This window comes from Littorina saxatilis, linkage group LG10 (genome assembly GCF_037325665.1).
Source record: "Littorina saxatilis isolate snail1 linkage group LG10, US_GU_Lsax_2.0, whole genome shotgun sequence".
In the NCBI taxonomy this organism is placed as follows: Eukaryota; Metazoa; Mollusca; class Gastropoda; order Littorinimorpha; family Littorinidae; genus Littorina; species Littorina saxatilis.
The window spans coordinates 18,011,905-18,038,279 of NC_090254.1; the positions used below are offsets into that span (position 1 = coordinate 18,011,905).

The following is a 26,375-nucleotide window of genomic DNA, read 5'->3' on the forward strand; positions in this document are numbered from 1 at the left end:
TCAACCATTCAAGGTTGTATCGCGACGGGCTGGAACACTTACCACATTATAAAGGGGAGGGGTGGTTACTCGGACAGAAAGACTTTCTTTCTTTCTTTCTTTATTTGGTGTTTAACGTCGTTTTCAACCGTTCAAGGTTATATCGCGACGGGGAAAGGGGGAGATGGGATAGAGCCACTTGTTAATTGTTTCTTGTTCACAAAAGCACTAATAAAAAAATTGCTCCAGGGGCTTGCAACGTAGTACAATATATGACCTTACTGGGAGAATGCAGGACAGAAAGACAAGAAGAACTGCAGTACATGTACAACCAAACAAACACATGACTTGTGCAAAGTGCTTTTACTAGTGAGAGTGTTGCACACCAAGTGTAAGAGGAAAGGCGATGGGACGAGTCTTCACAATACACAAGAACATGCATTAAATATACATAAACTGTATCATAAAAAACTGCAAAATTTATACAACTGATAATTTCAGGGGATTTTTACAACATATGGATTTTCCTGTATCTTGCAGTTTACTTCGCCCTTCAACTCCCCTCCGTCTGATTGTAGAGACGACTTGACAAACCGTGCGTACAAATTTGGTTTTATTAATTTTGAAGTACATGCAACAGATTTTGTTAATACATCTGATAGAATAGAGATTTTCTCAATATATTTCATGGCACTGGACACTGTCTAGTAATTGAAACATTCCGATTCCTTTATCGAAAGATGCTGACAAGAAACAATAATGCCACATATGGTAAGCACTGCATTTTGTGATGGTACAGTAAATTATAGACATGATTATACAGTACAAAATTCAAATTTATTTTTGGGTCAACAAAAAATACAGCAGCTGCACACAATCTAAGAGACGGCATTAGATATTAAGATGTTCAGGAAGGATGAAAAACAAACAAACAGCTGTCAACAATTCCTAGTTTCTCATTAGAATGCATAGATTTTTATTGGTGAAATGTACACATGTAGAATCTCAAACAACATGCTGCTGCCATTAAACACTCAGATACAAACAAATACTGTTGTAAAAACTAAAATTGTTGTAGTTAAATATAAATTATGGTATGCTGTTAAGGTATACCTTCTATCTATTACAATACAACTGCAGTCACGCTGATATTATATCGTAATGTAACGCTTTCACATGCACACACACACAAACACTCGCACCCATGCAAAAGCTGACACAAAGTGATAGCCACACCCCAATGTATACCCACACAAAAGAACACTACCCTGTTCTGTAAAATGTCCCCATCTTGCACAACAAAAACAATCTGACAACTTGCAGCAGAGTTGTCAAACTTCAGTTCATGATATGTATTTTATTTATCCACAGCAAATCTGCAAACACACTTCCATGTATCCTCTTGTTGATGTTTTTTTTTTCTTTGTTCAACTCATCATGCAGGCCTGTAGGCTTATGCAGGCCTGTAGGCCTCTGTAGGCACACGCTTTCCGGACTTGATGCATTTCCACAGCCACTCTGGCTTGACAACCTGCGCTGACTTGCCTTTCTCCTTCACCTGCAAAATACAACAAACAATGCTGTATGCTGCTGTGTTAAAAGTAAGGCCTAAGTAACACGCTTCTTCTTCTTCTTCTTGTCGTTCGCTGTTAGATCGTCAGTCCGGACTGCAGGGCGAAACGTGCTGTCCTCTCCAAGTCCTCTTTGGGGCCGTATAGCTTCTTTTGTAGCACTGTCTCCTCTGGCCAGGTGGTGTCCCTCAGAGCACTGTGGTATGGACAAGCCTGCAGGATGTGCTCTGCTGTCTGATTCTTGCCACACGGACATAGGGGGGAGGGAACTACCTTCAGCTTTGTGGCCATATGATGGTTTAGTCTGTTATGTCCAGTGCGGAGTCTGAGTAGGACGACTTAGTAACACGCTTCATAAACATGTAAGATGAACCGGGACTCGCACACTGGCACACAAAGACCACCTCCTCCAACACTCACACATTCACAAACATATGCATGCACGCAAATATTAAACAGGATGTGCATGTTAATTATATCTACTATGCCCGCATAACACACCTATAAAGAAACATTTATTTCTCTAGTGTGTGAGATATTCATGGTTAAAGGCAAACACTACGCAACACACACACACACAATATACTGTTTGTGAGCAACTTTCACGATTACCTCTGATTTATCAGAAGCGATTATGTGCGTAGCAGTGTGAACATCATAGTCTGGCAGCAGGTCTCCGTCAAAGGCAATGACGTAGCGTTTCAGCTTTTTGTAGTCTGCTGTTGAGTCTGGCAGAATTATTTTGCAGCCACGGAATGTGTCTTGTAGTTTCTGCAGGGAAGAAAAAGTTATATGACAATTACTGCAGAGTCGGAAACCATAATAGTTTCAGATTTCAAACCTGCATGGAGCAAGCATCTTTTACTTTCAGTTAACTACAGCAGGTTGGAATTAAGGTTTGGGCTTTGGCTTTGTAAAAAGAGATTCTGAAGAAGTTTAACAGGAGTCTTTTAAAGATGCAACCTCTTTAAACAGGCTTGATCCATAAAACTTTCATGAACTCAGCTTTTTCCGCTCTTCGTTCAATGGATTTTCATCACAAATTTTATGTATTCACAACCAGGACGCCACAAAAAATATCTGAATCGTAAAGCAGACTCTGTTTCACGTCCATACCTTGCCAGAAGACAATGAGGCTGGACTAGCAGCATTTTTAGCAGAGGGTGAGGCTTTTGCAGGAGACGCGGAAGGCTTTGGAGATGCTGCTGCTTTGCCCTCAGACTTGGGTGGATGATAAAACTTTTCCTGATGGGTTTTGCTCGTCTGGTAACAACCTGCCCCATACCTACACGTGGGTTTGCCCTGAAAGATGAAACAGAATGCTGTTGTCAATACTAATCCATCTCTGAGTTCAAGTGTAAAAGTAGTAAGGACTTTTACCACACATGCCATAGACAGTCTAAACTTCACCCTGAATCAGTTGCTGGGCTGTCCAGATGGGCTTAACAAAAAGAATGGTTCTAAACTCACATACGACTGCTACTGTGCAAAAATGAGGTTTGAATCCTAACATCAAGTTTCGCTGTCCAAGTGCTCGAAGACTCATTATTATTAACAAACAGAAAGAAGGATTTTCTGACATGCTTTTCCTACTTTCTATATGGAGCACATGAAAACAATAAATTACTCTCTAAAATCAAATGAAAATCATCAGTTTCTTCCAGTTTTAGAACACAAGAAAATTGTTACTTTCCAAACGGCTCACTTTCTTTGCTGGCGATGCTTCAGGTGATGTGTCGCTGGCGCCTCGCTTCACTCCCTTGCGCGGAGTTGACTCCCTTGACTCAGACATGCCGTTCAAATCCCCATCACTCTCATTGCCGTCATCGTCTTCATCATTGTGTTTGCTTGTGGACGGACCAACTTCCAAGTCAGATGTGCGCTTGGATTCTTTGTAGAGTGTCTGTAGGAGAACAAATAATGTAAAATATTGGGTCTTTTTCATACCAGACAGAACAGTCTCACCTCCCAAGTCTCGATTAAAACCAAAGGTTCACACATACAGGAAGCATACATAGACAGCATCAAAGACTTCTGAGACTAAAATACACAAAATGGAATACCATGCGTTGTTATAAGTTTCCGCAAATCTCATGGTATCCCCCTAAATCGGCGTAAAGCTGCCTAAATGGCGGGGTAAAAACAGTCATACATTCGTCCAGAAAACACGAGTGTACGTTGCCGTTTCAGCCCATGAACGAAGAAGAAGAAGCTCATGGTAAGAAGAATTAACTTCAGATGCTGACCCAAACGGGTCTATTCACGTATCTACTCTTTTCACTCTTCTTCAGTCTCTTCTCTAGCCAAGACCTCAGGCATTCTGCCAGAAATGCAGGTGGCTGATGAAAACTAAGCACAGACACACTTGGGTAGCACAACTCTTGTCTTGTTGCTGGTAGCTTTCCATAGGGAGGAAGTGACCCCAATTTCCCAGCAATGGGATGATAAATTATGAGATGAAATTAAACAAAATTGTCACCTGAAGCCGTGGCAAATCTGTGGCCTCTTTCCAAGTCTTGTCATCCCTGAATTTCTGGATGCGTGGGAATCGAACTGAGATTCCATCAGCAGTGTGAATCTCGGCCTTGCTGAACTCAGCGCCAATGATCTCCCACACTGGAGACTTCGTGGGGTCCTTCACCACAAAGTCTGGCACCACCTGTTAAAGTTCAGGAATTATGTTTGAGTGGTAATATGAAACAATGTACAGTTAAATTTATGTTCAACATCAATTACTATCACATCAAAACTAGCCTTCCTTCATTTATAACTTTGTAGCTGATCGAACATTTTCGGCAAGCTTTTTTGATAGGAAATGAACTCAATAACACACTCTTACATTAACTGCTGATCACAAGTATAACGGGGGCGGGGATGTAGCTCAGTCGGTAGCGCGCTGGATTTGTATCCAGTTGGCCGCTGCCAGCGTGAGTTCGTCCCCACGTTCGGCGAGAGATTTATTTCTCAGAGTCAACTTTGTGTGCAGACTCTCCTCGGTGTCCGAACACCCCCGTGTGTACACGCAAGCACAAGACCAAGTGCGCACGGAAAAGATCCTGTAATCCATGTCAGAGTTTGTTGGGTTATAGAAACACGAAAATACCCAGCATGCTTCCTCCAAAAACGGCGTATGGCTGCCTAAATGGCGGGGTAAAAAACGGTCATACACGTAAAATTCCACTCGTGCAAAAAAACACGAGTGTACGTGGGAGTTTCAGCCCACAAACGCAGAAGAAGAAGAAGACAAGTATAATGTAGATCAGAAGGTTATTTTAGGTGTTGGACCACTTTCATATAGCATTCTTCCTTCATCTTCAAGGTCTCAATTCCTGTTTCAACAAACTACAACCTGTCACAAAGTTATACAGTAGTACCTGTGATGTGAGACCTCCCCCATGAAAAGACACCTCCCAATAAAGCACACCTGATGTCTTCTTGTTAATTAACTGGAATAAAACATACCTGTCATAAATGGACAACGACCGGCATGGTTGGCCTAGTGGTAAGGCGTCCGCCCCGTCATCGGGAGGTCGTGGGTTCGAACCCCGGCCGGGTCATACCTAAGACTTTAAAATTGGCAATCTAGTGGCTGCTCCGCCTGGTGTCTGGCATTATGGGGTTAGTGCTAGGACTGGTTGGTCCGGTGTCAGAATAATGTGACTGGGTGAGACATGAAGCCTGTGCTGCGACTTCTGTCTTGTGTATGGCGCACGTTATATGTCAAAGCAGCACCGCCCTGATATGGCCCTTCGTAGTCGGCTGGGCGTTAAGCAAAAAAGAAAAAAAAAAAGAAAAAAATGGACAACTACAATTATGTACAGACGCTTTTGGTTGGTCCCATAGGTGTTCTTGGACACCTCCCTGGCGGGGATGTAGCTCAGTCGGTAGCGCGCTGGATTTGTATCCAGTTGGCCGCTGTCAGCGTGAGTTCGTCCCCACGTTCGGCGAGAGATTTATTTCTCAGAGTCAACTTTGTGTGCAGACTCTCCTCGGTGTCCGAACACCCCCGTGTGTACACGCAAGCACAAGACCAAGTGCGCACGAAAAAGAACCTGTAATCCATGTCAGAGTTCGGTGGGTTATAGAAACACGAAAATACCCAGCATGCTTCCTCCGAAAACGGCGTATGGCTGCCTAAATGGTGGGGTAAAAAAACGGTCATACACGTAAAATTCCACTCGTGCAAAAAACACGAGTGTACGTGGGAGTTTCACCCCACAAACGCAGAAGAAGAAGAAGGACACCTCCCTTAAAAGGACATCTTCTGGCATCCCTTTTTCTATCTCTACCAAATATACCTGTCATGACAGGCCACCTGCAATGTAGGGACACTTTTGGTTGGTCCCAAGGGTGTCCTTTCATCACAGGTACACGATTTTCTCGCTCACTAGCCAATGCAAGACTTAATCATCATTGTCAGTCCCCATACCTGTTTCTTGACGTTGAGCCATGAAGGCACCTTTGTGAGGTCTTTGCTGATCTTCACCATGTCCAGCTCCGTCTGAAGCTTGTCCAGTGTCTTGTCATCGAGTCCACTGCCGCATTTTGACACTGTGCAGAACTGCTTAGAGGCCGGGTCGTAGCAACCCATGAGAAAGATCGACATCAGGCCTCCTGAAAGAATCAGAAACATTTGGAGATGAGGACATAACAATGGTTCCTTGAGTGTAATTGATTACACTGTGCTTTTGATAGCTCAAACACTTGTACGGTACATACAGGCTCCTGAAAGATTAATTGCCCAGAGAGGTTATTTGGTACACATTGTTTTCCTATCCCTTTGCCAACAGAACACTGTCCTCTTTCCCCTTTCCGTGACCTTGCTTTTTCAGTTTTTTTGTTAATATGATCTCTGTAAATTTACCTCTATTCAGACTCCAACCTTTTTAAGACCTGAATTTTTCAGACTTTTGGACATGCCTAAATTCGAGGTGTCCTCATATGAGGACGCTAGGCAATAATGGGTTAAATCGAGGGAGCGGTGGGGTTGGGGTGGGGGATTGCTGAGGGGGGTAGGTGCGTTGGGTTGGGGGTGGGAGGGAGGGTTTCAAATGTAAATACCTTTGTTGCCAGTGCCATAGTAAGCCCCCAGCACAATGAGATCTGCAGAGTCCGCCATGCTTCCCTCATGCAGGTAATCCTTCTTCACCTTCAGCCAGTGTCGCTTGCCTGGCTCATAGGTACCCTGCAGGGGTAATAATGATAACTATAATAATATCATAATGAACACGCATTCATCACATGATGTTCAAAAAAGGTTATGTACAGTAAAGGAATGGATTAAAACGCATCAGAATGACCCGGCATAACTTGACTGTGCACAGACAGAAATTTAAATCAGTCAAAAACTCTGGGGTGGGGGGGGGGGGGGGGGGTTCAGCATAATTCAAATAGCTGTTTATATCAGATCTATCACCCAAGTCCTTTGAATGAAAGGAACACACACACACACACACACACCGACACACGCCCACACACTTGTGTAAAGATACTAGTCGTTGCACTTCTTTATAATAGACATATGAACCAGTAAAATGCAAGAAGCAGATGGAAGTAACAGCACTCACATTTGTGTCCTTCAGTACAAGTCCTTCCAGCCCCTCATCAAACACTTTCATCATCAGTTTCTGCAGGTCCTCCCCTTTCTGAAATCATTCAAACAGCACAATTAACAAACTCTCTCACCAACCGAATGCACTTTCCATATTATATACCGCTTGCAAGTTTGTTTAATAGCAGAATACATAAATCATGTGCGGATCTAAAATCTGATATCTCCTCGAAAGTGACGATAGAACCAAAAGCACCAGTTGTAAAAGCCACACCAATTGGTATTCAGCGTAGCAGATACACACTATTCCACTGACTGATATTCACCATAGTACAGTGGTACCTGTGACGTATACCGTCCCTCTGATGTTCACGACTCCCAATAAAGGACGCCTTTTGCTGATCCCAAAGTAGACATAGTCATATCAGTCCAGGACAAATGTGGGCTCTTTTACGCCCACCTTATATTAGCAATCACTAATTGTTAAAATATACAAAAGAAGATTCAATGCTCAAGTTTGTCTTTTAGTCTTATGCTTGAAACCAAACAGATGCCAGGAAACCGTGTTTGTTTTCCAAAACTTCATGTTCTTACTTTGATCAATATCTCAAATGAGACAGAGCGCTATTTAGAGCGCTAATGTCCCTTTGTTTCTCAGATCTTACTTTGATGACATGAACTTCAGACAGCTGAATATGATGCTCCACCGTTGTCATATTCTTCTCCAGAATCTTTCTCCTTTCTTTCAGTGGTCTGAAAAGAAAAATCAGTCAACTTTTATTCTTGGAATGAACATAACATATAAAGCTTAAACCTTGGCTTCATGTGATATTTTCTCCATGGAAATTGTTCAGCTTTTTATAAAGGAAGACTAGGCACATCCCACTTCGACATTCAAGCACAACCAAATACTACTATTATAAAGTAAAGACACTATTTTCCATTTTATTCTATTACTTGTCATATGCACAAGAAATTATAAATATATTTAGATGAATTTGTTTTCCAAACTTAACAAGAGAACTGGCTTACGTTTCCATGAGATTATCATCGTTGATCAGAAGGCAGTCAAAAATGAACAGGCACACTTTGGCATCAGAAAAGGCTGCTTTCTGGAATAAAAAATAAAGCATTGAGTAAAAATAGCAGTTATCATTTTCTTTGTAAAAAAGAGGTCTATTACTAGCATAATTTCAGGAAAACACTTCTTTATGGATGAATCTTGGTGAATATGCCTGTGCACAGTCATGTCTAAAATTCATACAATCATGATTTTTGTAAGAAACAGTCATATTAAACATCCATAGTCTTACTGTTTTCTGTGCAAAGTGGGATTTTTTCAGTGAATTGATTTTTTCTTCTTCTTCTGCGTTCTATGTTATGGCCCTTAAATCCTCAGTTCGGTGGCTGCCAAGAAGTCCGCAGTCTTCTGTAGATCGGCAGCGGGTCCCCAGAGCTTGGTGCCTAGGCTGGTGTCTTCTGGCCAGTAGTGCTGGCGTGCTGTCTCCAGGTGTGGGAATGTTTGTAGAACGTGCTCAGGGGTTTGTTCCTCTGAGCCGCACTCACATTTGGCTGTGTCGCTAAGTCCCAGTCTCTTCAGGTAGAATATAGTCAATGTTTGTACAGATTTTAGTCAAGCAGTATGTAAGAAATATTAAGTCCTTTGTACTGGAAACTTGCATTCTCCCAGTAAGGTAATATATTGTACTCTGTTGCAAGCCCCTGGAGCAAATTTTTGATTAGTGCTTTTGTGAACAAGAAACAATTGACAAGAGGCTCTATCCCATCTCCCCCCTTTCCCCGTCGCGATATAACCTTCGTGGTTGAAAACGACGATAAACACCAAACAAAGAAAGAAAGAAAGTCTCTTCAGGTGTTTTTTCAGTCCACAGTGACCAGTGCGCAGACGAAGAATGGTGGTTTGGCTTCTTCTGTCAAGTTTGTTGATTTGGTCTTCCTGTGGTTTGTAGTTGTTGTTGATTTGATTTCGAAAGTGACACCAATCTCAATTCACAAAATGTCCAATCTGCACAGGGTGGATGGAGGCTTTTATCCAACATACAATCCTGAGCAGACCTGAGGTGTTTTGCTTGATCGTTGACCCAATAGAGAATTGTATCTTTAACCCATCCTGTTATAAGATAGCCACTTACTTTGTGTACCCCCAGGGTACCAAAAGGCAGTGGGTTGCCCGTCTTTGTGTCAACCAGCAAAACTTCAGCGTCCAGAATGAGATCGTTGCCTGTGGGGAAAGCTTTGGGGATGAAGTCTTTGAAGTGAGCCACCTGGGGAAAGAAAAAGATTGTGGTTACAAGGCTTTTCACCAGCACGTCAAGTAGAGTCAAGAAACACTTTATTAGCTCCAAGTGAAGACACTGCACACATGAACAAATCCATTAACCTGTTACATATACTCATCCTGAAACATGAGGACATTTCAACCTTCGAAAAACAGTGTGGATTTAACACCAGCTGAATTGCAGTCTTTACCTCTTTGAAGGCAACATTTGAAAAGCATTGTTGTTTATCTCCTATTTTGTGACAGTGCCTCCCCCCAAAAAAACAAAAAAAGTACATACACACAAATATAACACCTCAATTGATCATAAGTATGCAGAAGACAAAAGCAGCAATGGGCAGGTCTATTTCCCTATCCTAAGAAAGAAAACTGCAAGCAGTTGAAACGAAAGTTATTTCACCTTGTGAGGTAGAACGGGCTTGAGACTGCGACTGAAGTACCGGAACTCGTGACCCTTCTTGTGAACTTGGACCCTCTCTCCGTCATACTTGATCTCCGCAAAGATTCCGTTCGGACATTTCTTGAAAGCATACTCCACTGACTTGCAAGCTTCCGCCTGCCAAATGGTAGGTAACAGAATTCAAACCCCAAGAACACACTTGAAGTAAATAAATCAGCAGCAACAACCCAAAAAACGCGGAGGACGAATAAACGTTCAAGTCAAACTTGCTGTAGTACATTTTTAATTAGAAGAATGATTTGTCAACAGAACATTGTATTGTTTGTTTGTACAAATTTGAAACATATAAAACTTAATGTACCCCCTTGAATTGTAAACAACAACAACAACTTGGCATGGCTCTTTACATGGTCGCACATCACAGATATAACTGATCAAATTCTACCCCATCAATGTCACCACCGGTTCACTCACCAACATAGGAAGCACAGGAGTCATCAGGGAGGCTTTGACGCTGAGTTTCTTGGCCAGTCCAGGTTTTCCATTCTCCTGTGCATCCTGCTTGTTCTGCTGGACACGATCAACCACATCCTTCAGGTTACGCGACGCCTGGAATGCTGCGTAGGCGTTTGGATCTAGGCCGTCCAGACTGCAAACACACACAAGGATGTCAGGATACATGCAATGAAATGGTCCTTGTCTGCTCATCTGTCAGTTCATGAACTACATGTGGACATCTACGGTTTTGGGAACAAGTTTCCACATAACCCTTGTTTTTCTGGTTATTTGTTTAAAAAAAAACCAGGAAAAGAATTGACATACTCCTGTTGCTAGTGCATACAGTCAAATGATCTAGGTCACCATTTTCTATACTATTGCAAAACTGAGATGGTACCAATAGCGTGGGTTATGGTTTCCATGTCCCACTGTAGGTTTTGAGTAAAGTAGATGTGCACACATACTTTATAAATAGGCAATCCCAGGTGGATATAAATGTAAACCATTGATATAAGAAAAAGGTGATCATACATCCTCTCTACATTTTGTACACTTTTAGTTACTTTAAATTTGGGTGACGTTTTCCCCAACATGTCTCCTTCTTCTTGAAGACATAATCTGATTTAAAATAAATGCTTTCAGTTGCACACGGATTTGCTCAACTTTCTTGTTGCCCCATCGCCCTACTTTAACAGGAAGAAATAAGAAAACAGAAGAAAAAAACAATAGGAGTAAAAAAGAAACGGAAACAATACACAAGCAACTGCTTCTCTATCACAATATTTACATGTGTTTGGCTCCAGAGTTAATGCGCAAGTCGTGCTTGATCAGACGTATGACCATTTTCAGGTCATTGGCAGTGCATCTGAAACATGTAAATACAGGTGAATATTTTGGAACCTCAAATGAAAGACAGGTACCATAATCAACATTGTTACCAAGGTGATGCGTAGTACAGCGTTCTAGCACTAAATTGAAGTAAATTGCTAAATGTGAGTTGTGATAAGATATGTAATTTAATCAACATTGACCCAAGTCCATGGTAATAATGTTAATAAACAAAAACTTTAAAGATGACTTATCAAAAGTGCAGCAGGTTATATGGAGAATGTGCTCCTATATTCATTATGATACCTGGTTATCAAGCAAAACAAACGAAAGTGAAAAAAGACTCATAAAGAATGTTTATGGAAAAGAAATTCATCTAGGCGAAGGGTTTATTTTCCAGTCAACTTTGCGCAGACTCACCTCGGCGTCAGAACACCCCCGTGTGCACACATGCACACAATAAAGAACCCAAGTTCACAGCGAAAGTCTCAGGGCTTGGAAACCTGAATAAACGCAAGCCAAATTATTTGTTTTAAATGGAAAGCCCCGTACTGTATGGCAGCTGGCTTTCCCCAGTGAGAAAGAAGCCCAAATTTTCATGAGGGCAACCTCCCAGGACTGTATGAAATCTTAATTATCCTTATCCCTAAAGCAGTGAACTCACTTGACTGCAATCTTGGTTAGAACTCTCTGCTGGTCTTCCTCCTTGGTGAACTGAGACAGCTTGGCCAGCAAGGCATCCACCTGGACCGGTCAACACATCTATTATTTATAGTCATTATCTACGCTTCACATTTAAAGCCACAGAAACCTGAAGATAAACATTGAACAGTTCTATCGTTTATATATATATTTTTTTTTTCTCTCCATTTTTTTTCTTCAGCTCTATCATTCATATTAATTCTGTTGACATAATGTTCATAGCCACAAAAACTGACGATTAATTTTTAGGACGCACACACAATGACGTTTTTCTCAATTCAAACCTTTTCAATCTGACAGTTCTTTACTCAGATGCTCAGGAGACATTTTAGGTGATTACTGTGGTAGAGAATCATGAATAACATATGCCTGCTTATTATCTAGGACTTCTGTCGAAAGATATTTGAAAAAGAATGAGAGCGATGTTTGACCACTGCCAGACCAGTAAAATAGTGGTGAAAGCAAAGACGCCTAATATACCTGGCCAAGCCTTTGAGCAGCTGGTGCAAATTTAGCTGATGCACACCACACTTACCTCTTGCAGACTGAGGGTGCTTTTCTTTGCAGGCATGAGAAGCTTGCTCTTCTCAAAGGCCACTTTGATTGTCTCGGCCACATCACCCTGCAGATACCCAAAACATGTTAAGCAACGTCTTTTTTTGAAAGAAAATTCTGAGAGGAAGAGGAGGTGATTTTAACTGACTTTATGAGGAGAGTATCTGAGAAAAATGGATCAAAAGAAATGTACTGTCTTCAAGTTAAAATAGATGTTTTGCTGTATTAGACTCTAAATGAATTTCCATCAATAATTAACTGAGACGAAACACATGTTCATTTTCATCCATACCTTTATGAAAACACCTTCCTTTATGGAGGTAACTTTGTTATTGTAAAATATTTCTACATTGATTTGTTCGCTCCTTGTGTTATCTGCACATCAAATTTCCCCAGCAGCACTGTACTGAAACTACAACGTAAAAACTAAATGAACTGAGACAAAAAATTATAACAAAACCTCTGCCTACCTGGTCAAGATCTTCGACCATCTCTTGCAAGTCAGTTCCAAAAATCTGAAACAAAGAAATCAAATGCGTAAAAACATAGAGAAGAACAAAAGAAAATATTTGAGCGGACTCTACACTCCTTCAATAAAAAAAAGAAATCTGCAAATATAATATCAACCTCGCCTCCTCCATTCTGTAGACACCCCCCCCCCCCCCCAATTTTTTTTTTTTTAAATATAACAATTTATGTATTAATGCAAGAAAAACACACAGGCAAATGTAAATAAGTGGCAATAGGAAGACAAATAGAATAGAAAGAATAATGCGGTAAGCATGAACAGGATGAATGAGTGAAAGAAAAGAACATTCTAATATCAACAGAGACATCAACAGAGCCAACATAGTCAGTAAAGTTTTCTTTCACTGAACATTACACGCAAGCACAAGACCAAGTGCGCACGGAAAAGATCCTGTAGTCCATGTCGGTGGGTTATAGAAACACGAAAATACCCAGCATGCCTCCCCCGAAATCGGCGTGTGCTGCCAGAATGGCAGGGGTAAAAACGGTCATACACGTAAAAATCCACTCGTGCTAAAAACATGAGTGAACGTCGGAGTCTAAGCCCATGAAGAAAGAAGAAGAAAGAAGACTGAACATTACCTGGCTGAAGAGCTTAACGAGCTGCTTGCTGTGCAGGTTGTACACTGTTTTCACCACACCAGGTAACAGCAGCTTCAGCAACAGGTACAAATCACCTTGGAAACCCTCTGAAAATAAACAAGGAAAACAAATAAAGTTATATATAGCCCTTTGGGCTACTTACAGGTACTGATGGATTCAGAGAGGAAACTTTCCACTACATGCAGAATTAATTTGAATAGAAAAACACCCACCCACAGACATTCTCCTCCCCCTTCCTTCCACACACACACACACACACACACACAGCTGCCTGCTTCATCAACACACACACCACACACACCCACAACTGCCTGCTTCATCAAAATATCTTTTCACACATCCGTTCTGTGATAAGCACAACACTTACTGCCACTATGTCCTTTGCTAATGTAGTTATGGACAAGCTGTGTTTTCCCTGTGTAGCTGTTCTCATCAGCAATGTCGGCACACAGTCTTCTGAACTGCCGGAAAGAGTTGTCTTTCTCAACATTGGGGTCATCGCTGTCAAAAGCTGCTCCTGATGTGCTGGTGCTCGATTCTGGAATTAGGGAAATGCTTTGCGGTTAGGCCTAAAAAAAAAAATAGGTGTGGTTACGGTAACCCGACCTACCCTATTTTTAGGGGCCGACCCTATAACTTTTTATTACATTTGTCAACAAAAAAAACAAAAACAAAAAAAAAACCCAGTGCAGAAAACGCAATGAAAGCGAAATCGCCCGAGTCGCACACTTATTTCCCTGTCAAGTAGGTTTAATTTGTACATATTAGAAAAAAAAGTTAACAAAAAAAAAAGTGATTGCCTAACCTTCCTACCCTACTTTTTTTGGCTATGTTACCGTAACCACACCTATTTTTTATTTTTTTTGCCTTATACATGTATAAGGTTGTGTGATGATGAGATTTGTGTCTGTGTCTCACGTCTCACAACAACATTGATCAGCAAGTTGGATCCTCATGTAAGTATCAAAAGTAGCTACTGTCACTTCAGGTTGTTGTGGGTTTTTTTCTCATGTGCAGAGTCACTGTAATTTACTTTAAACCTTACACACAGAGAATGCATGATAACACACAGAGAGATAAAACACACACACACACACACACACCACCGACACACACACATGCACCTACCATCAACTTCTGGCTCTTTCTTGGGAGATGGTTTTGCTTTGGGTGGCGAGAATGGTAGCTTTGCTTGGACTGTGGCTTTCTTCTTCTTAGGCGTTGAGCTGTTGCTTTTTGAGAGAAAGTCTGTTGAACAGAAAGCTTAAAAGGTACATGTGAGCTTCATATGTTCAATACTTGTAAATGTACTTCTTGCAACTGATTGACTGGGAGTGAGGCACTGATTGAAAAATCTTGCAGGTATTGTTCACCTACCAAACACATAAAGAAAATCAGATGGACAGACATACAGACAGACAGAGCATTATTTGCCAGAGTCATAGAATAGGACACAGTCCACAAAACGGGTCACTGGACTAATTTATCACAAAATCCAGGGGTCTCCTGACAGACCCAAAGCCAGAAGGATCAGCCTTTTAATGTATAAATGACCCATGACCATTGCCTGGCCAATGCTTTAACCTCCACATTTATCCCATCATCATGATCAAACATCACACTTGGTACACTAATAATAATATATATATCGTCGCTGTCGTCAGCTAACCGTGTAACCGACAAAATATGATTTTTTTTTTCCATCTCAAACCCTAATCACAGACTTCACACATGTCTTCTATAAATATCTTGTGTCTGCGACCAATGGAAATGCTCTAATTTGTCACATGTTGTAAACGCTAACCGTGTATGTGCATGAGAGACGCGAGCAGGCGGGACGGAGTACACGGTTAGGGGACGGAGTACACGGTTAGGCTCTCTCTATCTTCTCTCTCTCTTGACATATTATGTACCACTTACACGGTTAGCTCTCTCTCTCTTGACTCTAACCGTGTAACTTCAGTCAGATTTTCTGTCGTCAAGCGTGTAACTGAAATAATACGAACATTTTAGATATTTTGCATTTTTTTTATTACATCACATGTTTACACATAGGTAAAGCATAAGAAACAAGTTCATGTCAAATGTGGGATGACGTTGCAGCCGTCGACAACGCGTTTTTTGAGGCTCCTGTAAAATCACTGATTCTGCAATTGCACGGTTAGCGGACGACAGCGACGATATGTCTCATCACTTTTTTCTTCCAATCAGCGTACACTGCCTTGAATAGCGGGGTAAAAACGGCAATACATGTTAATATCCACTCGTGCAAAAACATGAGTGAATGTGAGAGTTTCATGCAGCCCAAGAACGAGGAAGAATAAGAATTATCAGTCAGGTTTTTCAAAACACAGAGAAGACGGCACTTACCATCAATCAGTTGATTAACTGAGTCTTTATCCTCCTGTTTCAAGTCACCGAAGCCTTCAAGATCATCCGGATCCTCTATTTTCTTGGTGGTTGCTCTGGCCCTCTGTAACATCTCGAAGATGCAGCTTGGGTGGAACCATTGTTTCATATCCCCTCCATCGTCTCCAAAAGGATTTGTCACCACTTTGCCGATTCTCAGTGCCCCTTTCTCAATCTTTTGCTTGCATTTTTTACAGCTGGAGGTTCCAAGTTTTGCATAACCAACACAATATCTGTTCTCAGCCATACTTGTGCAAAATCTCTTGGGTTCGGCAAACAAAGGTTGTACGACTTTTCTGCCAGCTAATGGAAGTTTTGAATATGTACAGCACTGGATTCCACTCAAACTTCTTCTTTCAACTGGGATAAAATTGTAAACACTGTCCTGAGAATTATGGTGAATTAAGCGAAAGGGTGCCTGCGAAAGTCTCACTTCCTTAACAAAAACGTGAGAGGTACTGAAACTGGTTCTATGTGATGCAGAAGAACAGAATGGAATGTGATGAACTTTGACAACTGTCTGCCACAGTCTTAGAGACATCCAACGCTCATTTGTGGTTTAATGTGTCGTCTGGTATCCGGACATGGAGAAGTTTCACTCTGTTGAAAGAAAAGAAAGCATTATGCAACTCAGTATTAATCATGTGTACCGTATTTTCCAGGTCATAAGGCGCGACTTTTTTCCTCGAGTTTGACCCCTGCGCCTTGTATAACAAAGCGCCTAATCCGTGTGTGAAATACGAAAAAAAAAAATTTGGGAAAAAATCATGGGGAACAAAACGTGACAAGAACTCACCTCCATCTCGAATACCATTACACAACTCACACTGATCGTCACATTTCTCGGCAGTTTGATTTCATGACACACCCTCACACAGGCACACAGCAACAATGCCGAAGACGAAGCGACTTGCTTACGATGCAGAATACAAGTTGAAAGCGATCGAACTTGCTGAGGGAAAAGGACAAAGGACTTTGCCTGAGTTGAGGTGACTGAAATTTCTAGCAACAGGTGCTAGGATCCCGGACGAGCCCCCAAATTTTTCAATTTTGGTGAGCCTTATCGGCCCCCTGCGCCCAATGGGTGACTGGATTACAATTTTTTTTAAAAAGAAGGGGGTGCACCTTATGCGCTGTAGCGCCTTGTAACCCGGAAAATACGGTACTTGCCTGCATGTCTGTTACCCAGTGTACCTCTCTCTCTCTTTCTCTATTTATTATACACACATACAACCACACATACTCGTACACTCACACACACTCATATGACACTTGCACACACACACACAAACAATACCTAACGCACACATTAAAAGGAATATAACAGGCAAAAGATTAAACCCCCCATATACCTATTTACTGATAACACACTCATATTATAACTAAACTGAGCTATTTTAATAGTCAGAATCAGTTTTGCACTAAAAATCCATGCTGGAATTTGAATGCAAGCATACACAAATTAATTTATTTAAACTAGCCTAGCTTTGGATAGTTTTTGTCAAAAATTGTCGTTCAGGTCAAACATAGCTTACTATACAAATAAAAGGTTTAACAGAGAATACATATTACACGGAAATATTTTACCTGTGAGCTCTGCAAACGAAATGAGCAAACATTCGTCTGCTACATGTACCACGATCAAAATGTGGTGAAATTCTGCAAATACGCTCACTGCATTTGTGGAACTTGCGGCTAAAATTAGAGTTTAGTCATCGCTCAAAAACCTTGCCACAAAACAGTAACTATTGCCCAACCGAAACCACAGACTGTCAGAAAGCATTTCTTGGTCACGCAAAGATTCCAATAATAGGCAGAATTTGTATGTTTTCTTGTAAAACAAGCGCCCTACCAAGAGCCGGAAAACGACACAAGGTAGACCACTCTCTAAACTTGAGCGAGGCGTTGAGTTACCTAACATGTTAGCTTTTTGCTGAAAACAAAGTGCGTCTGCTTCCTGAATTGTTTTGAGCTTGACATAGCTTCTCTGCAGGTAGCTGATAAAAAGAAACATAGGAACACACTGGTGACAAGGATGGTTACACACTAGATTCGCAGATGGCGGTGTTAACGCAGCAGCTGACGTGAAAACTACGATGTGTTTTGTACGTTCTGCAACATTGCTGTTTCTTCATAGTCTGTCTCTTCAATTTGGTGCGTTGCCTTTTTCTCATATTTAGTATTCTGCTCTTCTTTTTATTCAATATTGCTTGTTATCACAGGGGAAAAGTATACTTGTATGCAGGTGAAGAAAAACACATGATCCACACATGAATGCATTTATATCCTCATAGTAACATATTATATATAATATAGCCAGCTAGTGTACTGCACGCACCAATCTTTCTAATATGGATTTACATACATGCATGCACCCATGTTTTCAGGTAATGCAGACATCACAGTCATCCCACAGAACTTCACAGTACTGTTTGACCAGAACGGACATCCATCAAACAACCTGACCATTGTGTGCAAGCCTTCACGAGAAGACACCATTCAAGGTGTCACCTTCGTCCAGCTGGTCAAGTACAGAAAACACGAGGACAGTGGTACAACGATTGTGACACTCACACCAGACGCGAGGGGTGGCTTTCTGGACAGAGATGTAGGGCTGGCAAGTCGAAAATACAGGCTCAATGGGGAGATTGATGCTGAAAGTCCAACAGAATCATTTCTGCGAGTGGAGTTTGAGGACGGTTCATGCACAGATGAAGGGTATTTTGAGTGCCGTGTTCACATCTACAGAGATGGTGCTAGAAAAACAGAGGTTCAGATTTACTCTGCCACTGTTATGACCAACAGTAAGCATTTTGTTCTTGTAATACTACTCTTCATAGCTTGATACAGAAGATGCATGACATTGTAATATCAATCAATCAATCAATCAATATGAAGCTTATATAGCGCGTATTCCGTGGGTACAGTTCTAAGCGCTTGTCGAAGAGTTGTCAACACAGGACTAACAAAGAAACTAACATCTTCAGACGGACACGAACCCTATCACACACTAGCAAACCCTGGTAAACAAACAACTGTTTAACAACAATGTACACATCAATAGCTAGGTCCAAACAAAATAATATTAAGCACAAAGAAAACACCTCTCACAGAGCACAGCACAACTTAGTACTGTGGGAAGATATATGTGTCAAACCTTCACGTGCTTCCTACCTGGGTCGTGGATGGGTGGACCCAGCTAGAGCCTCACAAAAGTGTTTGTATCTCTGAAAGTATATGGAGTTTTTCAAACACTATATGGGCTTTTTGAAGGATTATATCTTTGTAAACAAACAAATAAACAATGATGTAATTTGAACTGGACAGTCCAGATGATGTGGGTCGGGGGCAACCCATATGGAATTAAAGAAGGATTTTACGATGTTTATTCCTATTCGGATGGTGTGGGTCATGTACAACCCATAATCTGCAAAGAGACGGTAAAGAGTTTATCCATATTCAGATGACGTGGGTCATGTACGACCCATACTTTTCAAGTAGAATCCTTCTTCTAAAGTATGGGTCGTACATGACCCACATCATCCGGACTATGTAGTCCAAAGCGGGATCCAGTGATGGTTAACAGTTCATTTGAATAGCTCTCTTTGAAACTACTATACAGATAAGACTCCAGAATTAGCCCCATTCGGGTGACTTTATACACAGCTAGAAGGCTAAATATTTTGTGTGTGTGTGCTAGCCCTGTTAATGGACTGTAACTTCACTGGTCTATATCAATGTATGTTCTCAGCTCGTCCTGAACAAGTGCGGCTTATGCAGAGGCCAGCCTATGACTCGTTTGTGGTGAACCAAAGCATTGAGCTCCACTGCTCTGCTCAGGTGGGCGCCCCACCTGCCTACTTCAGGTGGCAGTACAGGCGCGTCAGTTCCACCACTGAGAACGTTTTGGTATGTGGGATTAGTTTGAAGTTGTACTCTCTGTGCATGTGTTTTATGGTGTGTCCTTTTTGTTCATAATTGTGACTAGTAATGCTATAAGGTGAGAGATGCTATTTCCTCACAGGCATGTCATAAGACAATTCTGTGCAGATATCAATGTGTGTGTGTGTGTGTGACTAGTAACGCTATAAGCTGAGAGATTTCCTTACAGGCATGTGTTAAGACAATTCTGTGCATATTTCAAAGTGTGTGTGTGTGTGTGTGTGTATGCATGTGTGTGCGTGTACGTGCATGCATGCGTGTGAGTGCGTTTGGTCAGTACTTCATGCATAACAAGATAATATGATGCATAACAATTACATATTCTCCAGGTTTAACTATTCCCGGCTTTTATGCGCTGTGGAAAAATGATATTCCTTGAAGTTAGCCAATGTGTAGAGACACCAATAGCATCACAGTGAACAAATTAAGCTCCGATCTGCATATTTGCAAAAGAAAAAGGTATCACATTGTTATTGAGCGGACACTGCATTTTGGTGGCACTGTAGCGCTATATTGGCTATTCCAACTAATTACATGAGTCTTTCACAGCAGTTGAAAACCCAGACAGAGTTATCTCCAAAAATCATTATGAATTCCTGCATGATTAAAGATGATATCATCCTGCTTTTGTTGTTGTTGTTACTTTGCAGGAGTTTCAACCGTTAACGTTTGGCGTCACTGAATCTGAAGGACCCTTCCCACAAGGATTCTGCAAGTATGAAAGAGGAATCTTTTATGTATTTCTGATTTATTCATTTTGGTGTACCTTTTGCACTGTACAGTATCTCTCGTTCTTGTCGGTTTCAGTAGTGTGTGTGTGTGTGTGTGTGTGTGTGTGTGTGTGTGTGTGTGTTCTTGGTGGTTTGAGTGAGTGTATGTGTGTGTGTGTGTGTGTTGTTCTTGATGGTTTGAGTGAATGTATGTGTGTGTGTGTATGTGTGTGTGTGTTCTTCTTGATGGTTTGAGTGTGTGTGTGTGTGTGTGTGTGTGTGTGTGTGTGTGTGTGTGTGTGTGTGTTCTTCCTGATGGTTTGACTGATAACAAAAATAGAGTGGTGTATAAACTACCTACAGAAATTCCAATGTCTGTGTTTTATGTTTTGCAGGAACTTCCGTTCAAGCACCTTATGGCTCAGGGCAGACCTGAACCTAGATGGTGTGGAAATCCGGTGTTTGCCTGTCCAGGGTTGGACACCGTATAACTTAAGTGCCACCTTTACCTTCAAAGTCAAAGGTGATTTTTGTTTGCCTGTCTCCATGGGGAAGTGAGGGCCGAGTGTATGCGTGTTTTTATTTATCTTCATGTATGTGAAATTTTGTGTGTGTATGTGGAGACACATACATGTATATATATGTATCCCGTTATTTGGTATCCACGCAATCTTTTGATTTTGTTTCTTTGCCTATTGTATCTGTGGTTTTTTTCTTCTTTTTTACATTTAGTCAAGTTTTGACTAAATGTTTTAACATATGGGGAATCGAAACGAGGGTCGTGGTGTATGTATGTCTGTGTGTGTGTGTGTATGTATGTGTAGAGCGATTCAGAGAAAACTACTGGACCGATCTTCATGAAACTTTACATGAGAGTTTCTGGGTATGATATCCCTGGACCTTTTTTTCTTTTTTTTGGATAAATGTCTTTGATGATGTCATATCCGGCTTTTTGTAAAAGTTGAGGCCGCACTGTCACGCCCTCATTTTTCGATCAAATGGATTAAAATTCTGGTCAAGCAATCTTAGACAAAGGCTGGACTTTGGTATTGCATTTCAACTTGGAGGCTTAACAAGAAGAGCAAACGCTCGATCGAGTCACTTTCGCAGTTCTGAATATTATATGAGGCATCAGATGGACAGGAAGAAATTGCTATTCACAACACAATGAGTCACGTTCACATACAATTTGAGCCCGGTCACTTTTATAGTTTCCGAGAAAAGCCCAACGTTAAGTTGTGTGTTGCCGAACAGAAAAGGCTAGTTATCTCCCTTGTTTTTCTGATAACGTTCGTAAAAGGCTACAGATGTAAATACTTTGATGTAAAGAATAATCCTACAAAGTTTCAATCACATCCGATGAACTTTGTCAAAGATATAAAATGTCTAATTTTTCCTTTGACGCTGACCTGTGACCTTGAAAAAGGTCAAAGGTCAACGAAACCATCGTTAAAGTGTAGAGGTCATTGGAGGTCACGACTAAACAAAATATGAGCCCGATCGCTTTGATAGTTTCCGAGAAAAGTCCAACGTTAAGGTGGTGTCTACGGACGGCCGGCCGGCCGGACAGACTAACACTGACCGATTACATAGTCACTTTTTCTCAAGTGACTCAAAAATTAATCAATGAGTTTGGTCATTAAAAATCAGAAAATTGTTATTAAAATTATTTTTTTATAAAACGATCCAAAAATAATTTCATTTTATTTGTCATCATTTTCTGATTCAATAAACATAAATATGTCATATTTGGATTAATAACCAGCTCTGAAAATTAGATATCTGAAAATTATGATAAAAATTAAATTTCTGCCATCGATTTAAAAACAATTTCACCTTATTCCTTGTCGGTTCCTGATTCCAAAAACATAAAGATATGATATATTTGAATTAAAAACAAGATCAGAAAGTTAAAACGAACAGAGATACAGAAAAGCGTGCTATCCTGCTCAGCGCAACCACTACCGCACTACTCTGGATAGTCAATTTCACTGCCTTTGCCACGAGCGGTGGACTGACAATGCTACGAGTATACGGTCTTGATGAGAAAAAAAATGCATTGCGTTCAGTTTCATTCTGTGAGTACAACAGCTTGACTAAATGTTGTATTTTCGCCTTACGCGACTTGTTTTCATGTAACAAAGGTAGAGTGCATTTCTAAGTGAAAAGTCTTTCCACAGTGCTGTCATTTTTGTTTGGTTTCTTTACTGTCTGTAATAACTCATAAGTTTGTTTTTTAATGCATCTGGGTTTTTTTTCTGTGGTTTTATTCTACAACAGAGGCAGGGTGCATGCCAGATTGTTGGAATGGCGGGGTGTGTGACATAAGAACCTGTCAGTGTCTTCCAGGTTACACAGGCGCCTTCTGTGAAGAACGTAAGTCTCAGATAATTTAATGTGGACTTGTTCTTGAATATCACACTCACTAAGCTTGTTACGTTTGTTGAGCTAATTTTTAATATGAAGATTCAATATTTAATTGTTTACCATTTCAGCTAAGTCTTGTACAAAGAGAGTTAACTAAAGAACAGTTTTTGAACTGTAGAACATGAATGTTTAGAAGAAGAAAAAAAATGCACTTCTTGATGACAAATATCTTGAACCAGATATCATAGATGGGATTGGAGCATATAATCAGTTAAACCTAGCGATGTTAAGATCCCTCATTTTAAGACTTTGCTTTGCGGGCGCAGTGGCGTGGTGGTAAGACGTCGGCCTCCTAATCGGGAGGTCGTGAGTTCGAATCCCGGTCGCTGCCGCCTGGTGGGTTAAGCAGACCTGTTTACCCTTACGATTTTGGCGTAATTTATTACGATTTTCTGCAAAAAATACGCCATTCCGCTATCCGTGTCAAGACTACGATTTTCATAAATAAAAAAAAATGTAAATAAAAAAAATAATTTTTTTTACATTTTTTTTTTTAATCAATTCACATGTTTGGCATTGTTTTTTCAATGGCAAAATGGGGTGAAAAAGCACAGGACTGACCAGAGATCATGTCTGTCTGATAAGACGCTGGAGAGCCTTATTCTAGTGGTGAAGTCTCGCCCTCACTCATTCGGCAAGCAGTAGAGAAGCGCTTGACACACTGAAAAAGGCCTACTACGAGCAAAAGAAAAAGAATCAGTGATGCATGTGCTTTTGATGTGATCTTCGTTGAAATTATGATGACTACAAAAACTGACTGATGTGTTTTGTTTGTGAATGATGGATATAATGTGCATGATTGCGTTTCGCAGACACAGTTGTCATGTGCGTTGTAATTGGCGACGAATGCTGGATGATTACTATTTTTGTGCCAGGATTACTATTTTTGGGGCTGAGCATTACTCCAAAACACTTATGGGGGTAAACAGGTCTGGTTAAGAGTGGAGATTTTTCCGATCTCCCGGGTCAACTTATGTGCAGACCTGTTAGTGACTTAACCCCCTTCGTGTGTACACGCAAGCACAAGACCAAGTGCGCACGGAAACGATCCTGTAATCCATGTCAGAGTTCGGTGGGTTATAGAAACACGAAAATACCCAGCACGCCTCCCCCGAAATCGGCGTATGCTGCCTGAATGGCGGGGTAAAAACGGTCATACACGTAAAAATCCACTCCTGCTAAAAACATGAGTGAATGTGGGAGTCTAAGCCCATGAACGAAGAAGAAGAAGAAGAAGACCTTGCTTTCTTGAGATCTTCTATTCGTAACCTTTGTAAAATGACCTCCATTTTAAGTCCTGATTTTCTCAGATTTTTGGTGCACAGAAAGGGGGGTACCACTGTAATAGGTTTGTCAAATTACAGACATCATCAGTCATGGTTTTCATGTTGCAAATACAGTATTGCAGGCATCATCATAGTCATGGTTTCAGTGTTGCAAATACAGTATTACAGACATCATCATAGTCATGGTTCCAGTGTTGCAAATATAGTATTACCGACGTCATCATAGTCATGGTCTTCATGTTGCAAATACAGTATTACAGGCATCATCATAGTCATGGTTTTCATGTTGCAAATACAGTATTACAAGCATCATCATAGTCATGGTTTTCATGTTGCAAATACAGTATTACAGGCATCATCATAGTCATGGTTTTCATGTTGCAAATACAGTATTACAGGCATCATCATAGTCATGGTTTTCATGTTGCAAATACAGTATTACAGGCATCATCATAGTCATGGTTTTCATGTTGCAAATACAGCATTACCGTACCGATGTCATCATAGTCATGGTTTTCATGTTGCAAATACAGTATTACCGACATCATCATAGTCATGGTTTCAGTGTTGCAAATACAGTATTACAGACATCATCAGTCATGGTTTTCATGTTGCAAATACAGTATTGCAGGCATCATCATAGTCATGGTTTCAGTGTTGCAAATACAGTATTACAGACATCATCATAGTCATGGTTCCAGTGTTGCAAATATAGTATTACCGACGTCATCATAGTCATGGTCTTCATGTTATACAGTAAGAATCTCAATGATTTCCTTGTGCAGCTCTCCAGACAACCCCCCAGACACCTTGCAAGAACAACTGTGAAGGTACCTCTGATGGCCAGACCCTCACCACAGGCAGAACTTTTTCACTAGAGTTCTTGCTATTGTGGGCCTTCCTCTTGACTTCCAATATACAGCTGTAAAGAATGCACATCAGAGCAGTGATCGTGCTAGCCATGTTCAGATCCGGTTATTTTTTTACAAGTGCGAATCCTGCCTCTCAATCTCACAGAAACTGGTAACTCTGTTACTCAAATCAAGTCTAAAGCCTGTCATTAATGGGGCGAAGGCAGCTACGTGAAGTATACTTTGGGAAGCCTGCTGCATGAAGCTATAGCACTACATTTTTAGTTAAAAATAACTTCGCGAAGTTGACTTCTGGTTGAATTGAGGACAGCCTTTAAATACAGTAGTTACATTGTAGTTACTTATCATGGGCACAACATTTTCAAACAAAATGTTTGGTATGTGTGACCGGTTGTGGATTTTATTTCCAGCATGTTGAATTTTTGTTCCGGCAAAATACCAAAAATGTACAGTTGACATGATCTCTGTCCCAGTGATGGCATTCTTCATGTGGAATTGAATTAAGCTGTTCACAATTTTGTATTGCTGTTAATGACAGTTCAATGAGGATTTGTTACAGTTTCATATGGCCAGTAGTAATTTTGAGATTTGGGCAGGCTTTATGGTAAAAATATTTAAACAGATGTTACACTTGTGCCTCTGCACATGCACATACATTGTACCTCAGCTTGTCTTTCCTTATTCAGTTTTTATTAAGAAAAAAGAAAAGAAAAAAAAACTTTTTTGCAAATGCTTACGGCTGTGATTTGTAAAACATGAACATTTTGTTCTCTTGAATATGCTTGAAGATGTTTATTAATGTTGTTTTTGATTTGTTCCAGGATCTTTAACATTCCATGACCTGTATTTTGCAAGCTGAACAGTTTACATGTACTGCATTCAGAATGAATTTGATACTTGCTTTTATGGCAATTTGTATGTTGTTTTTACTCAGGGTAATTTAATGGAATATAATATGCAGTTTTATGAAAACATATCAGATTTGTAACATATCAGACATACCTTTTTTTTTAATATATATTCTTTGGTTGCCTTTGCTCTAGTCTACCATTTTATACTTGCATGTTATGAACATATGGTTTGTACTTTTATAAATGTGTATAAAACCTGCGTTAAACAAGTGATTATGTGTTGGTTTAAAGAAGCATGTGAAGAAGATCAAGAAAGTGGAAACTATAGGCTGACCTCTCTTGTCAAGAATGTGCCATTAGTGTT

At 40.6% G+C, this 26,375-nt stretch overlaps 2 protein-coding genes across 2 annotated transcripts; one reads left to right on the forward strand and one right to left on the reverse strand.

The window, feature by feature from the left end:
• Window positions 1-327: 327 nt before the first annotated feature.
• On the reverse strand, window positions 328-17,730 carry LOC138978323 (DNA ligase 3-like). Its single transcript, XM_070351032.1, has 22 exons — window positions 17,511-17,730; window positions 15,885-16,523; window positions 14,643-14,762; window positions 13,882-14,052; window positions 13,494-13,600; window positions 12,854-12,898; window positions 12,364-12,450; window positions 11,791-11,870; window positions 11,086-11,163; window positions 10,275-10,449; window positions 9,801-9,956; window positions 9,255-9,386; window positions 8,134-8,213; window positions 7,767-7,854; window positions 7,118-7,195; window positions 6,612-6,735; window positions 5,980-6,164; window positions 4,030-4,209; window positions 3,256-3,453; window positions 2,667-2,852; window positions 2,163-2,321; window positions 328-1,537 (listed from the first exon to the last, which is right to left on the reverse strand). The coding sequence occupies exons 2-22, from the start codon at window positions 16,462-16,464 to the stop codon at window positions 1,433-1,435; spliced, it is 3,114 nt and encodes a 1,037-aa protein (XP_070207133.1). The 5' UTR covers window positions 16,465-16,523; window positions 17,511-17,730; the 3' UTR covers window positions 328-1,432.
• A 111-nt stretch (window positions 17,731-17,841) lies between these two features.
• Window positions 17,842-26,281, forward strand: LOC138978325 (uncharacterized). Its single transcript, XM_070351034.1, has 7 exons — window positions 17,842-18,077; window positions 18,311-18,727; window positions 19,675-19,832; window positions 20,516-20,580; window positions 20,971-21,098; window positions 22,856-22,951; window positions 25,074-26,281. The coding sequence occupies exons 1-7, from the start codon at window positions 18,020-18,022 to the stop codon at window positions 25,214-25,216; spliced, it is 1,065 nt and encodes a 354-aa protein (XP_070207135.1). The 5' UTR covers window positions 17,842-18,019; the 3' UTR covers window positions 25,217-26,281.
• The last annotated feature ends 94 nt before the right edge of the window (window positions 26,282-26,375 follow it).